The 14,559-nt window shown below is 44.9% G+C and overlaps 1 protein-coding gene across 2 annotated transcripts in view; it reads left to right on the forward strand.

Moving 5' to 3' along the window:
- dgcr8 (DGCR8 microprocessor complex subunit) overlaps positions 1-14,559 on the forward strand; it is a 58,588-nt gene that overhangs the window by 15,821 nt on the left and 28,208 nt on the right. For both annotated transcript variants that reach the window (XR_011594152.1, XM_070888073.1), the window contains exon 7: positions 12,715-12,816. Coding sequence is in view for 1 of the 2 variants with exons in the window: in XM_070888073.1 (XP_070744174.1) it covers positions 12,715-12,816 (102 nt within the window). In the remaining variant the exon portion in view is untranslated. The remainder of the gene's footprint in view (positions 1-12,714; positions 12,817-14,559) is intronic.

A 14,559-nucleotide genomic window follows, 5' to 3' on the forward strand; every position in this document is an offset into this window, starting at 1 on the left:
CTTTGCATGCGCACACCTACAACATCTGCTGCCAAAAGGAATACCTCATAATTTGCTCTCCGCCCTGTACTTGAGGTGCTCTGGGATAAGTGACAGGGTGGACTGTTCTGAGCGTTCTCCCTGGGAGGAATTTCCTTGGTTCTCCAGTAAATCCTTATGGCATGGCTGAGTTTAGGAGCCTGCCATATTGATAATCGCAAGAATACCGAGGGAAATGGGCAAGAATTTATGGGATCCTTTTCCATGGGGGAGTTTTGCTTTGCTGTGAGAAGTTGCAGCATGACAATTATGAAATGGAATTGTCTACTTTCCTTTACATTTAGTGCCTCAGATTTCTTATCAATGCACTTGCACAGAATAGAAATAGTTTTGCTCTTTTTTTCCCCGGTTGGTCTGGCCCACCTGACCGTCGCTTATACTGTGTCCAAAACGGACCCGAGATAGCATCTGATCAACTGCAAGAAGTTAGCTTCCGAAGGACCGTCGTGGCTGAGATTCACAATGATTCCAATCTTCAGCACGTGGCTACAGAGCTTCTTTAATCTCAGCCTGGGTTACTTTAAATGTGAAATGTGCAGCAACTGCAGTGGGAAAACATGTTGGAATTTCTAATCTATAATTTGAGCTGTATCAAACGTGGAATTCATTTGATGTGAAATATAAATTTAGAATATTCTACATTTCCACTTTAGATAGTTTTTCAGACTAATGAATGTCTCACTGATAGCTTCCATAAGAGCAAGTTGGTTGAAGAATCATCATTCTCCATTACTTTTGTCTTCTCCACTCTTGCTCTCCCCTTCCCCACCCATACCCCTCCCCTTTCTCCCGCCCCTCCCCTTTCTCTTCCGCCCCTTCCCTTTCTCCCCCCTCCCAGCTAAAAGAAAAGCTAGCCATTTATAAAGTGCCTTTCACGTCCTCAAGTCATCCCAGAGCACTTCACAGCCAAGTAGTTTTTGAGGTATGGTCACTGCTATGTAGGCAAATACAACACCCAACAAACTAACTGTGATAAATGACCAGATAATCCATTTTTCGTGATGTTGACTGAGGGATAAATATTGGCCAGGACACCGGGTGAGCTCTGCTCTCGAATAGTGCCATGGGATCTTTTACATCGAGCTGAGCAAGGAGACGGGACTTCTCATCCAAAAGACGACACCTCTGACTACAGCGTTCTCTCAGTACTGCAAGTGTCAGCCTAGATCATGTGCTCAAGTCTCTTGAACCCAGGACTTTCTGACTCTGAGGCGAGAGTGCAAGCACCGAGCCCAGGCTGACACCTAGCTACGGATGAATTTGAACTACTTTGTAAGTTCGATACTCAACATGCCCACCCAATGCAGAGTAACAATCAACTAAGCAAATAGAATGTTGAACTCTACAGCCAAAACAGTAGAATACAAGTTAGCAGAAGTCATAATTAAATGTTTTCAAGCTCTGGTCAGACTATGGACTGGATTTTCGGCTTTGCTGCTTTCGGGCGGTAATGGTGGCGGGGCGGTAAAGTTTGCGCCCGGGAACACTTTGCACCTCAGGCAGCAAAATTGGGCAGCTGGGCCCTGAGTGTGGGGCGGAGCGCTAAGGGAGGCGTTGTGAACCTCTCTTGGGACGCTAGGCCGGCTGAGCAAGTGAAAGTCCCAAGCTCCAGAGCTGGTCTTGGGTTGTGGCGGAACGGGAAAAAACAAACCCCACCAAAAACATTCCCAATACATAGCCCACTCCACTGCAACATAAATCGCAAAAAAAATGAAAAGAAAAATCAATTATCCTTACCTGAGGTAGGCATTACTTACCTCACGGCAGCCGGTATAGGTAAACCACCCATTTTCACAGGCGGTCCCAGCAGGGCGTGCTGCGGGTCGGGCGGGAATCCAAAAGCAAACCGATGTCACAACCGGGGCGCTCTTCTTGGCGGTACTGCACTACGCGCCCGCAAAACCGGCCAGCAAACTCACGCAGGGCGCTGGAGGCTGACCACCTGCCAGAAGAGCTCATTGCTACCCCTCTGGGGTGAAAACAGAAGGGCACATCACCGGAAAATCCGCCCCATTATCTTGTGGTCAATGTCCCATTTTGATTCCTGAGATAAAGGGAGGAGGCAATGAAGTGTTCGAGGCAATACAGACAGGAGCCACAAGACTGATCCCTTGTGCCAAAGTTCTGGGTTATGTGCTGGCAAAAAGTAGGCTTGGAAGGAGTGCAGATCTTCTGCGGACTGTATAAGATGTGTGGAAAAGGTTAACCAAACTGCTGTGTCTCCCCACAGTATCTCAATCCTATGGTAAGCCCAGCTGCCTCTCTAAACTCTACGCTCTAGCAACCCATCTTGATTTAGTCTATATGTTCAATTTTATGGTCAGGTTTCAGCATATGGGAAATCTAAACCGCTGCAGAATGTTGCACAATTTCTACAGCTGAGGTAATATACCTTTCCAATTTAGTAAACTGAAGCTTGTGGCTACAGATTCTAGTCATTAACTAATGGCACGAATTTTTCTCATGACTACCTTTTAGTCAGTCGATAGTGTTTTAGTCTGAAAGTATTAAGTTGGGAGAGCAACAGAATGAGTCTCCTGACATATGTTTTTATTTGAAGCTTTAAAGCATCTTTAAACACTAGTCTCTGTGTTGATTTGAAAGTCGGCACCACTACGGAGGAATAACGGGTGGGCAAGAGCCTTTAGCACTGATGTATTGAAGGTGTGGGGTATGGTTTGTGGTATGTATTTAGGAGTGTTTTTGTTCAGTTGTTAATTCTATGATTAATCAGGCAGTTGGAGTTGCAGGCAGGTGTTTGTTGGAGGCTATGCAACACCAGCTGATATTGTTAGTGGGTCCCATGGAGGTGTGGAGAATTATTCATAGTTCAGAATAGTAAATACTGTGTATACCAGCACAGACATGATGGGACAAATGGCCTCCTGTTCTGTATCATTCTATGGTTCTAAGTTGGGGATTGTCGATTATCTGACAATTTCCATTATCCTTGGGGTGGAAGAATTAAAGACTTGCATTTATATAGCCCCATTCATGACTTCTGGACGTCCCTAAGAGCTTTACAGCGAATTGAAGTACTAGTCGCTGTTGTAATGTCGGAAATACAACAGCCAAATTTATACACCGCAAGGTCCCACGAACAGAAATGTGCCAGTGACCAGACAATCTGTTTAGTGACATTGATTGAGGGATAAATATAGGCCAGGACATGGGGGAGAACTTCCCTGCTCTTCTTCGAAATAGTGCCATGGTTTTTTTTTAAAGTCTACCTGAGGGGGCAAATGCCAGGGCTTTGGTTTAACATCTCATCCAGAGGTCTGCACCTACAACAGTGCAGCACTCCCTCAGTACTGCACTGGGTTGTTGGCCCAAAGAATTTGTGCTCAAGTCCCTGATGTTGGGACTTGAGCCCCTGACCTTTTGAGTCACTGATAAGAGTGCTACCATTGAGCCATAGGTAAGACATCTCCTTTATGGTGAACAATCGAGGTTTCACTATATATAACTATTTAATCGATTGATCGATACTGGTTGAACTGATTATTTCCTAATCCTAGCCATTGATCCATTTTTGTGAAATTTACTTGAAGGGCAACAGTTTGGGAAAGTAGGCTGGAAACAGAAGACGCACATTGTTAAAATAAGCAAAACATTTTGCATTATCGGGACCTACGGTCATTAAATTTACATCAACAAATAATAACTTCTCTGGATTGTTCCTTTTAATCTGGAATGCAGATTTTTTTTAAAGGGGGTTCCCCTGATTGGTAAGTGGCAGCACTTGTTTCTGAGGCTGTCTGAGGCCTACAGTCAACAAAACTGCATTTTGTGAGGAAAGCAATAGAGAAAGAAGTTCTTTGGAATCCCCCTCTCCCCTCCCCCGAGTCCAGGGATCTGGACGCCCTCCCAATCTAGGCACCTCTGATCTGGGTGCGGAGGAGAAAGAGGGAGTTTGTTCCTCTGACAATTTTTTCCCAAAATGAAATGAATGGTTAAAGTTGTTCATTGTCAGGATGCTTTAGGGTCTCCTTGTGTAGCTCAGTGTCAAATTGTTTTGTCTTACTACATTCCTGTGAAGCGCCTTGGGGTGTTTTACTACGTTAAAGGTGCTATATCAATACATCATGTTGACAGTTCTGCTTGAAGACAGTTGATCAAAATATGCAGTAGTGGTTCAGGTCCTGAAAGGGGAAAGCTGTTTCCGTTGAAGAATTATGATGTTGATGCTGTTTGATGGTCTACAGCCCTCCTGGACTCTGCCCTTTTAGTTGGAAGGCTGTGAGGGATTGAGTTCCATAATTGTAGAGAAATAGAAATGTGAATTTTATTTTTATCTTGCAAGTTCAGAACATCTGCTAGTACTAGGAATAAATATAAAAATGGTGATTTTTGTGATCCTAATGACTCACATTATTTTCCTTTTTGTGAGGTTGGTTAGTGTTTCTGCTTTGCTACTGCACTACAAGCAAATGTGCATGGTTCACAGTGTGAGTGCAGACTTTTCTTGATTGGCATTTCTTCAATGTGCAATGTATTTGGACACCTAAGAATAAAAGATAACTTGGAGTAAGCAAAAGGCACTTGACCTATCAAGCTTACTTCGACAGTTCATGTATATCATCTTCAGTTGTGGAGCTCTTCAAATCTAAAGATGAAGTCGTTTTCTCTTTGCACTTCCACCCCTACACAGATCACAATACTCTCGCTAATTTCTGTGTCATTGAGCTCTATTAATATCCCTGAGACCTTCAGTTCCCTATCTTGACATGTTTTGATTCAGTGCCTCTGTCGGGTAGGGAAGCTTTTGAATTTTAAAAATCTACCCTTAAGTTCTGTGCGTTATCAGCACTGTTCATTATTCTAAAGACCTGTGTCATTCTAAAGACATGTATCAATTCTTCTCTGTCTTTTCCCAAGTGAAAATAAGTTGTCACTGGTCATTTTTCATAACTTAATCCCCGAACACCTGGGAATCACCCATGCCCTTCTTGTCTGAACTCTTTCATAGAAAAATAGAAATTTACAGCGCAGAAGGAGGCCATTTCGGCCTATCGTGTCCGCGCCGGCCGACAAAGAGCCACACGGCCCTCGTTCAGCATCCCTGATGGCTTACATATAAACCAATGAACAATGGCGGGCAGGTAAAGAGCATCTGGTCCAACCAGTCTGCCCCACACAACTGCGATACCCCATGTATCGCAACATTTTACAATTGGAGCCATGTGATCTCCTGGGAGAGGCAAAAAAAACAGATAAAAACCCAGGCCAATTGGGGGGAAAAATCTGGGAAAATTCCTCTCCGATCCATCCAGGCAATCGAAACTAGTCCAGGAGATCACTGACCGTATTAGATTCCATGATGTACTTACCATTGTGTCTGGGCCAGCAATCAAGAAGTTATCCAGTCTAATCCCACTTACCAGCTCTAGGTCCGTAACTCTGCAGGTTACTGCACTTCAAATGCACATCCAAGCGCCTTTTAAGTGTGGTGAAAGCTTATGCCTCCACCACTCTTCCAAGCCGCGAGTTCCAGACCCCCACAACCCTCTGCGTAAAGAAGCTTCCCCTCATATCCCCTCTAAACCTTCCACCAATCACCTTAAACCTATGACCCCTCCACCAAGGGAAATAGGCCCTTGCTATCCACTGTAGCCAGGACCCTCAAAATTTTATACACCTCAATGAGGTCTCCCCTCAGCCTCTTGTTCCAAGGAGAACAAACCCAGCCTATCCAATCTGTCCTCATAGCTAAGATTCTCCATTCCAGGCAACATCCTCGTAAATCTCCTCTGCACCCTCTCCAGTGCAATCACGTCCTACCTATAATATGGCGACCAGAACTGCACACAGTACTCTAGCTGTGGCCTAACCAGTGTATTGTACAATTTAAGCATAACCTCCCTGCTCTTGCATTCTATGCCTCGGCCAATAAAGACAAGTATTCCGTATGCCTTCTTAACCACCTTATCCACCTGGCCTGCTACTTTCAGGGATCTGTGGACAAGCACTCCAATGTCCCTTTGTTCCTCTACACTTCGAAGTGGCCTACCGTTTAGTGTGTATACCCTTTCCTTATTAGCCTCCTCAAGTGCATTATTTCATCCATTTCCAGTTATTTTTTTTCTTTGAAGAAAGGTGTCTGTGTTGTATGATTGCTTGTGAGCCTGTAATATTAGGCCATGCTAACCACGATTCCATCATCATCATAGGCAGTCCCTCGGAGTCGAGGATGACTTGCTTCCACTCTAACAGTGAGTTCTCAGGTGACTGAAGAGTCCAATGCGGGACCTACAGTCTCTGTCACAGGTGGGACACAGTGGTTGAAGGAAAGGGTGGTCGGGGAGCCTGGGTTGATGCACACTCCTTCCGCTGTCCACGCTAGCTTCCTGCATGCGCTCGGCGGCGAGACTCAAGGTGCTCAGCGCCCACCCGGATGCTCTTCCTCCACTTTGAGCAGACGTAGGCCAGGGATTCCCAGGAGTCGGTGGGGATGTTGCACTTTTTCAAGGAGGCTTTGAGGATGTCCTTGAAGCGTTTCCTCTGCCACCTGAGGCTCGCCTGCCGTGTCGAAGCTCAGCGTAGAGCACTTGTTTTGGGAGTCTCGTGTCGTGCATGTGGACGATGTGGCCCGCCCATCGGAGCTGATCGAGCGTGGCCAATGCTTCGATGCTGGGGATGTTGACCTGAGCGAGAAACTGACGTTGGTGCGTCTGTCCTGTCAATGGATTTGCAGGATCTTGCGGGGGCAGCGCTGGTGGTGTCTGCTGTATATAGTCCACATCTCTGAGCCATGTAGAAGGGCGGGTATCACTACTGCCCTGCAGACCATGAACTTGGTGCCGGGTTTGAGGTCCTGGTCTTCAAAAACTCTTCCTCAGGCGACCGAAGGCTGCACTGGTGCACTGAAGGCGGTGTTGGACCTCGTCGTCAATGTCTGCTCTAGCTGACAGTAGGCTCCCAAGGTATGGAAAATGGTCCACGTTGTCAAAGGCCTCATTGTGGATTTTGATAATCTGGGGCAGTGCTGTGTGGAGGGATCAGGTTGGTGGAGGACCTTTGTCTTACGGATGTTTAGCATATGGCTCATGCTCTCTTACGCGGTGCAGGTGTTGATGATGACTTTGAGTTCGGCCTCCGAGTGTGCGCAGACACAAGCGTCGTTCAATGACAGAGGATGAGACGACCTTGGATCTGGCCTGGAGGCAGCGGAGGTTGAACAGATTCCCATCTGTTCTTATAATTTAGCTCCACTCCGGCGGGGAGCTTGCTAAGGGCGAGATGTAGCATTGCAGCAAGGAAGATCGAAAAGATCATTGTTGCAGCTTTGCTTGACCCCGGTCCAGACATGGATTGGGTCTGTGGCGGATCCATTGGTCAGGATCACGGCTTGCATGTTATTGTGGAGCAGACGGAGGAAGGTGACAAACTTTTGAGGGCAGCCGAAACGGAAGAGGACGTTCCATAATCCCTCATGGTTGACAGTGTCAAAGGCCTTTGTGAGATCAAAGGGGGCCATGTATAAGAGTTGGCGCTGTTCCCTGCGTTTCCCTTGTCGTTGCCGCACGGTGAAGATCATGTCCGTCGTACCCCTTAGTGGACGGAATCCGCATTGCGACTCTGGGAGGAGCTCTTCAGCTCTGCAGCTGTATAAAATTATTGGAGAAAATTTTCAAACAATTTTCAGTTGCCATGAGCCTATTTCCCCCTTTTGCAATCCTCCACCTGCGACATTTTTCACACTCCTGTGCTCTATCTCGGCTCCCGCGTCCCCAATTCTCCAACTATACTCCACCCGTTATCTCTTCCAAGGCTTACCCAAGTGCTCCCAGCTCTGCCCTTTCCTAATACCCAAGTCCACTCCAAGTATTCTAGGTCTGCCTCCATTCCCTTTCACAGACTTTTTGAAGTGCTCCTGCTTTATACTTGAACTTTATTCAAGATGGCTCCTGGGCTGGCAGCTCCTTTCTGATAAAGTCCAGCCCCACAATCCCCCGAAATATCTATGCTCCTCTCTGCCCTCTTGAGCATCCCTGATTATAATCTCTCAACCATTGGTGGCTGTGCCTTCTGTTGCCTAGGCTCTAAGCTCTGGAATTCCTTTCCTAAACCTCTCCACCTCTCTTTCCTCCTTTGAGACACTCCTTAAAACCTATCTCTTTAACCAAGCTTTTGGTGAGCTGCCCTAATTTCTCCCTATGTGGCTTGGTGTCAAATTTTTGCCTTCTAATATATTCTGTGAAGCGCCTTGGGACATTTTACTACGTTAAAGGCACTATATAAATACAAATTGTGGTTGTTGCTGCTTCCACTCCCAGGCCTTGGTTCCTAATATTTACATAAGAACACAAGAAATAGGAACAGGAGTCGGCCATATGGCCCCTCAAGCCTGCTCCGCCATTCAATAAGATCATGGCTGATCTGATCATGGACTCAGCTCCATTTTCCCGCCCGCTCCCCATAACCCCTTATCCTCTTATCGTTTAAGAAACTGTTTATTTCTGTCTTAAATTTATTCAATGTTCCAGCTATCACAGCTCTCTGAGGCAGCGAATTCCACAGATTTACAACCCTCAGAGAAGAAATTTCTCCTCATCTCTGTTTTAAATGGGTGGCCCCTTATTCTAAGATCATGCCCTCTAGTTCTAGTCTCCCCATCAGTGGAACCATCCTCTCTGCAGCCACCTTGTCAAGCCCCCTCATAATCTTATACGTTTCGATAAGATCATCTCTCATTCTTCTGAATTCCAATGAGTAGACACCCACCCTACTCAACCTTTCCTCATAAGTCAACCCTCTCATCCCTGGAATCAACCTAGTGAACCTTCTCTGAACTGCCTCCAAAGCAAGTATATCCTTTCGTAAATACGGAAACCAAAGCTGCACGCAGTATTCCAGGTGTGGCCTCACCAATACCTTATATAGATGTAGCAAGACTTCCCTGCTTTTATACTCCATCCCCTTTGCAATAAAGGCCAAGATACCATTGGCCTTCCTGATCACTTGTTGTACCTGCATACTATCCTTTTGTGTTTCATGCACAAGTAACCCCAGGTCCTGCTGTACTGCAGCACTTTGCAATTTTTCTCCATTTAAGTAATAACTTGCTCTTTGATTTTTTTTCTGCCAAAATGCATGACCTCACACTTTCCGACATTATACTCCATCTGCCAAATTTTTGCCCGCTCACTTAGCCTGACTATGTCCCCTTGCAGATTTTTTGTGTCCTCCTCACACATTGCTTTTCCTCCCATCTTTGTATCGTCGGCAAACTTGGCTATGTTACACTCAGTCCCTTCTTCCAAGTCGTTAATATAGATTGTAAATAGTTGGGGTCCCAACGCTGATCCCTGCGGCACCCCACTACTTACTGGTTGCCAACCAGAGAATGAACCATTTATCCCGACTTCTGTTCTCTGTTAATTAGCCAATCCCCTCTCCATAGAAACATAGAAAATTGGCCCTTCGAGCCTGCACCACCATTCAATAAGATCATGGCTGATCATTCCCTCAGTACCCCTTTCCTGCTTTCGCTCCACACCCCTTGATCCCCTTAGCCATAAGGGCCATATCTAACTCCCTCTTGAATATATCCAATGAACTGGCATCAACAACTCTCTTTGGCAGGGAATTCCACAGGTTAACAACTCTTGAGTGAAGAAGTTTCTCCTCATCTCAGTCCTAAATGGCCTACTCCTTATCCTAAGAGTGTGACCCCTGCTTCTGGACTTCCCCAACATCGGGAACATTCTACCCGCATCTAACCTGTCCAGTCCCATCAGAATCTTATATGTTTCTCTGAGATCCACTCTCACCCTTCTAAACTCCAATGTATAAAGGCCCAGTTGATCCAGTCTCTCCTCATATATCAGTCCTGCCATCCCGGGAATCAGTCTGGTGAACCTTCGCTGCACTCCCTCAATAGCAAGAACGTCCTTCCTCAGATTAGGAGACCAAAACATAACACAATATTCCAGGTGAGGAGTGTACAATTGCAGTAAGACCTCCCTGCTACTATATTCAAATCGCCTAGCTATGAAGGCCAACATGCCATTTGCCTTCTTCACCGCCTGTTGTACCTGTATGCCAACTTTCAATGACTGATGAAGCATGACACCCAGGTCTCGTTGCACCTCCCCTTTTCCTAATCTGCCGCCATTTCGATAATATTCTGTCCGCGTTTTTGCCCCAAAAGTGGATAACCTCAGATTTATCCACATTACATTGCATCTGCCATGCATTTGCCCACTCACCTAACCTGTCCAAGTCACCTTGCAGCCTCCTAGCATCCCCCTCACAGCTCACACCGCCACCCAGTTTAGTGTCATCTGCAAACTTGGAGATACTACTCAATTCCTTCATCCAAATCATTGATGTATATTGTAAAGAGCTGGGGTCCCAGCACTGAGCCCTGTGGCACTCCACTAGTCACTGCCTGCCATTCTGAAAAGGGCCCGTTTATCCCGACTCTCTGCATCCTGTCTGCCAATCAGTTCTCTATCCACGTCAGTATATTACCCCCAATACAATGTGCTTTGATTTTGCACATCAATCTCTTGTGTGGGACCTTGTCAAAAGCCTTTTAAAAGTCCAAATACACCACATCCACTGGTTCTCCCTTGTCCACTCTACTAGTTACATCCTCAAAAAATTCCAGAAGATTTGTCGAGCATGATTTCCCCTTCATAAATCCATGCGACTTGGACTGATCCTGTCCACTGCTTTCCAAATGCGCTGCTATTTCATCCTTAATAATTGATTCCAACATTTTTCCCACTACTGATGTCTGGCTAACCGGTCTATAATTTACCCGCTTTTTCTCTCCCTCCCTTTTTAAAAAGTGGTGTTGCATTAGCTACCCTCCAGTCCATAGGAACAGTCGATAGACTGTTGGAAAATGATCACCAATGCATCCACTATTTCTAGGGCCACTTCCTTAGTCTGCATCCCAGAGTACTTATCAGGCCCCGGAGATTTATCGGCCTTCAATCCCATCAATTTCCCGCCTAATAAGGATATCCTTCAGTTCCTCCTTCTCACTATACCCTCGGTCCCCTCGTACTTCCAGAATGTTATTTGTGTCTTCCTTCGTGAAGACAGAACCAAAGTATTTGTTCAATTGGTCTGCCATTTCTTTGTTCCCCATTATAAATTCACTTGAATCCGACTGCAAGGGACCTACGTTTGTCTTCACTAATCTTTTTCTCTTCACATATCTATAGAAGCTTTTGCAGTCAGTTTTTATGTTCCCGGCAAGCTTCTTCTCGTACTCTATTTTCCCCCTCCTTAATTAAACCCTTTGTCCCCCTCTGCTGAATTCTAAATTTCTCCCAGTCCTCAGGTTTGTTGCTTTTTCTGGCCAATTTATATGCCTCTTCCTTGGATTTAATACTATCCTTAATTTCCGTTGTTAGCCACAGTTGAGCCACCTTCCCCGTTTTATTTTTACTCCAGACAGGGATGTACAATTGTTGAAGTTCATCCATGTGATCTTTAAATGTTTGCCATTGCCTATCCACCGTCAACCCTTTAAGTATCATTTGTCAGTGTATTCTAGCCAATTCGCGCCTTAAACCACCGGAAGTTACCTTTCCTTAAGCTCAGTACCCTAGTTTCTGAATTAACTGTGTCACTCTCCATTTTAATAAAGAATTCAACTGTGTTATGGTCATTCTTCCCCAAGGGGCCTCACACAACAAGATTGCTAATTAGTCCTTTCTCATTACACATCACTCAGTCTGGGATGGCCAGCTCTCGAGTTGGTTCCTCGACATATTGGTCTAGAAAACCATCCCTAATACACTCCAGAAAATCCTCCTCCACCGTATTGCTACCAGTTTGGTTAGCCCAATCAATATGCAGATTAAAGTCACCCATGATAACTGCTGTACCTTTTATTGCATGCATCTGCATGCATCCCTAATTTCTTGTTTGATGCTGTCCCCAACCTTACTACGACTGTTAGATGGTCTGTGCTAATATATTACCCAAACCCCGTGAACTTCTATCTTGTGCAGTAACCTTTTATGTGGCACCTTGTCAAATGCCTTCTGGAAGTCCAAATACACCACATCCATTGGCTTCCCACCCAAAAACTCCCCTTACTGTCCAATATTGGAGTCATGAACAATGTTATGGGAGATTTCCTCTTGTATCTTTATTCGTTGTGGTATAATGACCAAAACTGCACACCATACTCCATAAGTGGCCTCACCAGTGACCCATACATTGTCTTAACTTGGTTATCAATAGCCCTCTAGCCACACCACAACATCCAGTTTGCTTTATTGACAGGTGCTTCAGCTTTGGCTTGGAGTTCCATTAAGTTACATAGCAAGAAATGTTGTTATCTCGAACATAAAAATGTATAGAATGACCTTGACGGATGGGGAAAATTGAGTCATTAAATAGACAGATTGTGTAACGGATAATGAACCATAAAAAATTAAAAAAGAAATGACTTGTACTGTATCTGTTTCTATATTGCATTAATCATCATTACTGGATTGACCATTTAATGGAAATTTGATTGAGCAAGTATGAGGCATTTATCATCAAGTTATGATTTATTTCATAAGGGATGAATGATTAATTTAGTTATGGAACTTAATCTGGATGTTGCGTTGCAGTTAACGAAATTTTAATATTTAGTATTCTGAGCACAATCCACAAGGGCCTGAAGCTTTGTGATTTAATATTCTGTAATTTCTTTGTCAGAGTTTGTCATTAATCCAAATGGGAAATCAGAAGTTTGCATACTGCACGAATATATGCAACGGGTCCTGAAAGTTCGCCCTGTTTACAATTTTTTTGAATGTGGTAAGTCTCCTTCTATGAGCATATTTTACATCTCTCTTTAAGCTTTTTCTACTCCACTTATCTCTGTTCAAGAGGGAATCTAACCAGAACTGCAGACTGCTCTAAGATAATAATGCGTAGTGGGAACATCCATCCCATTTAAAGTTTTGCAGCTTGGGTCACCACGTGTACAATTGGAACAAGTGAATGCTCATCTTAACAAGGGCTTCTTCGTATATCCATAGAAGTACCAGGAGTCTAGCAGAATGCAATGATATTGAGTCAGACCCTGGCTTGATTTTGAAAGATAGAATTATAAGGGCTTGCTGCAAATTCATAATGTAAATGCTGCTGGCATGGAGAGTCCACAGCATCAAAGGCGGTGCTTTTTAGTCTCCCAACAATAGCAACTGCCTTGACCTCCAATGTAAACACTACATGATGGGCAGGGGCAGTAGCAGCCAAGCAAACTTGCTTCTGTACAAGTAGTGAATGGTCACTACATGTCATGGCATTGGCAGAGATGGTGGAAAGGAACTAAATATTTGCTAACAAATATACCGAGCAGAGTAGTGTCATGGTTAGGGTATTGGACTAACAGCCCAGAGGTTGAGTGCTCGAGTGCTCAAGTTCTCAAGTTGTGAAATTGAACTCAATAAATCTGGTAATTTCTGGATTGATACCAGAACTAAAACTGACCCAAAAGCTGAGGGATTGTCATAAAAAACCTGCGTGGTTCAATAATGTCCTTCAGGGAAGGGAAACATAACATAGAAAATAGGTGCAGGAGTAGGCCATTCAATGAGTTCATGGCTGAACATGCAACTTCAATACCCCATTCCTGCTTTCTCGCCATACCCCTTGATCCCCCTAGTAGTAAGGACTACATCTACCTCCTTTTTGAATATATTTAGTGAATTGGCCTCAACAACTTTGTGGTAGAGAATTCCACAGGTTCACCACTCTCTGGGTGAAGAAGTTGCTCCTCATCTTGGTCCTAAATGGCTTACCACTTATCCTTAGACTGTGACCCCTGGTTCTGGACTTCCCCAACATTGGGAACATTCTTCCTGCATCTAACCTGTCTAAAGCATCAGAATTTTAAATGTTTCTATGAGATCCCCTCTCATTCTTCTGAACTCCAGTGAATACAAGCCCAGTTGATCCAGTCTTTCTTGATATGTCAGTCCCACCATCCCGGGAATCAGTCTGGTGAACCTTCGCTGCACTCCCTCAATAGCAAGAATGTCCTTCCTCAAGTTAGGAGAACAAAACTGTACACAATACTCGAGGCCCTGTACAACTGTAGTAACACCTCCCTGCCCCTGTACTCAAATCCCCTCGCTATGAAGGCCAACATGCCATTTGCTTTCTTAACCGCCTGCTGTACCTGCATGTCAACCTTCAATAACTGATGTACCATGACACCCAGGTCTCGTTGCACCTCCCCTTTTCCTAATCTGTCACCATTCAGATAATAGTCAGTCTCTCTCTGTTTTTACCATCAAAGTGGATAACCTCACATTTATCCACATTATACTTCATCTGCCATGCATTTGCCCACTCACCTAACCTATCCAAGTCACTCTGCAGCCTCATAGCATCCTCCTCGCAGCTCACACCCAACTTAGTGTCATCCACAAATTTAGAGATACTACATTTAATCCCCCCGTCTAAATCATTAATGTACAATGTAAACAGCTGGGGCCCCAGCACAGAACCTTGCGGTACCCCACTAGTCACTGCCTCCCATCCCTCCCTGGT

The sequence above is a fragment of the Pristiophorus japonicus genome, chromosome 8 (assembly GCF_044704955.1).
Source record: "Pristiophorus japonicus isolate sPriJap1 chromosome 8, sPriJap1.hap1, whole genome shotgun sequence".
NCBI lineage: Eukaryota > Metazoa > Chordata > Chondrichthyes > Pristiophoridae > Pristiophorus > Pristiophorus japonicus.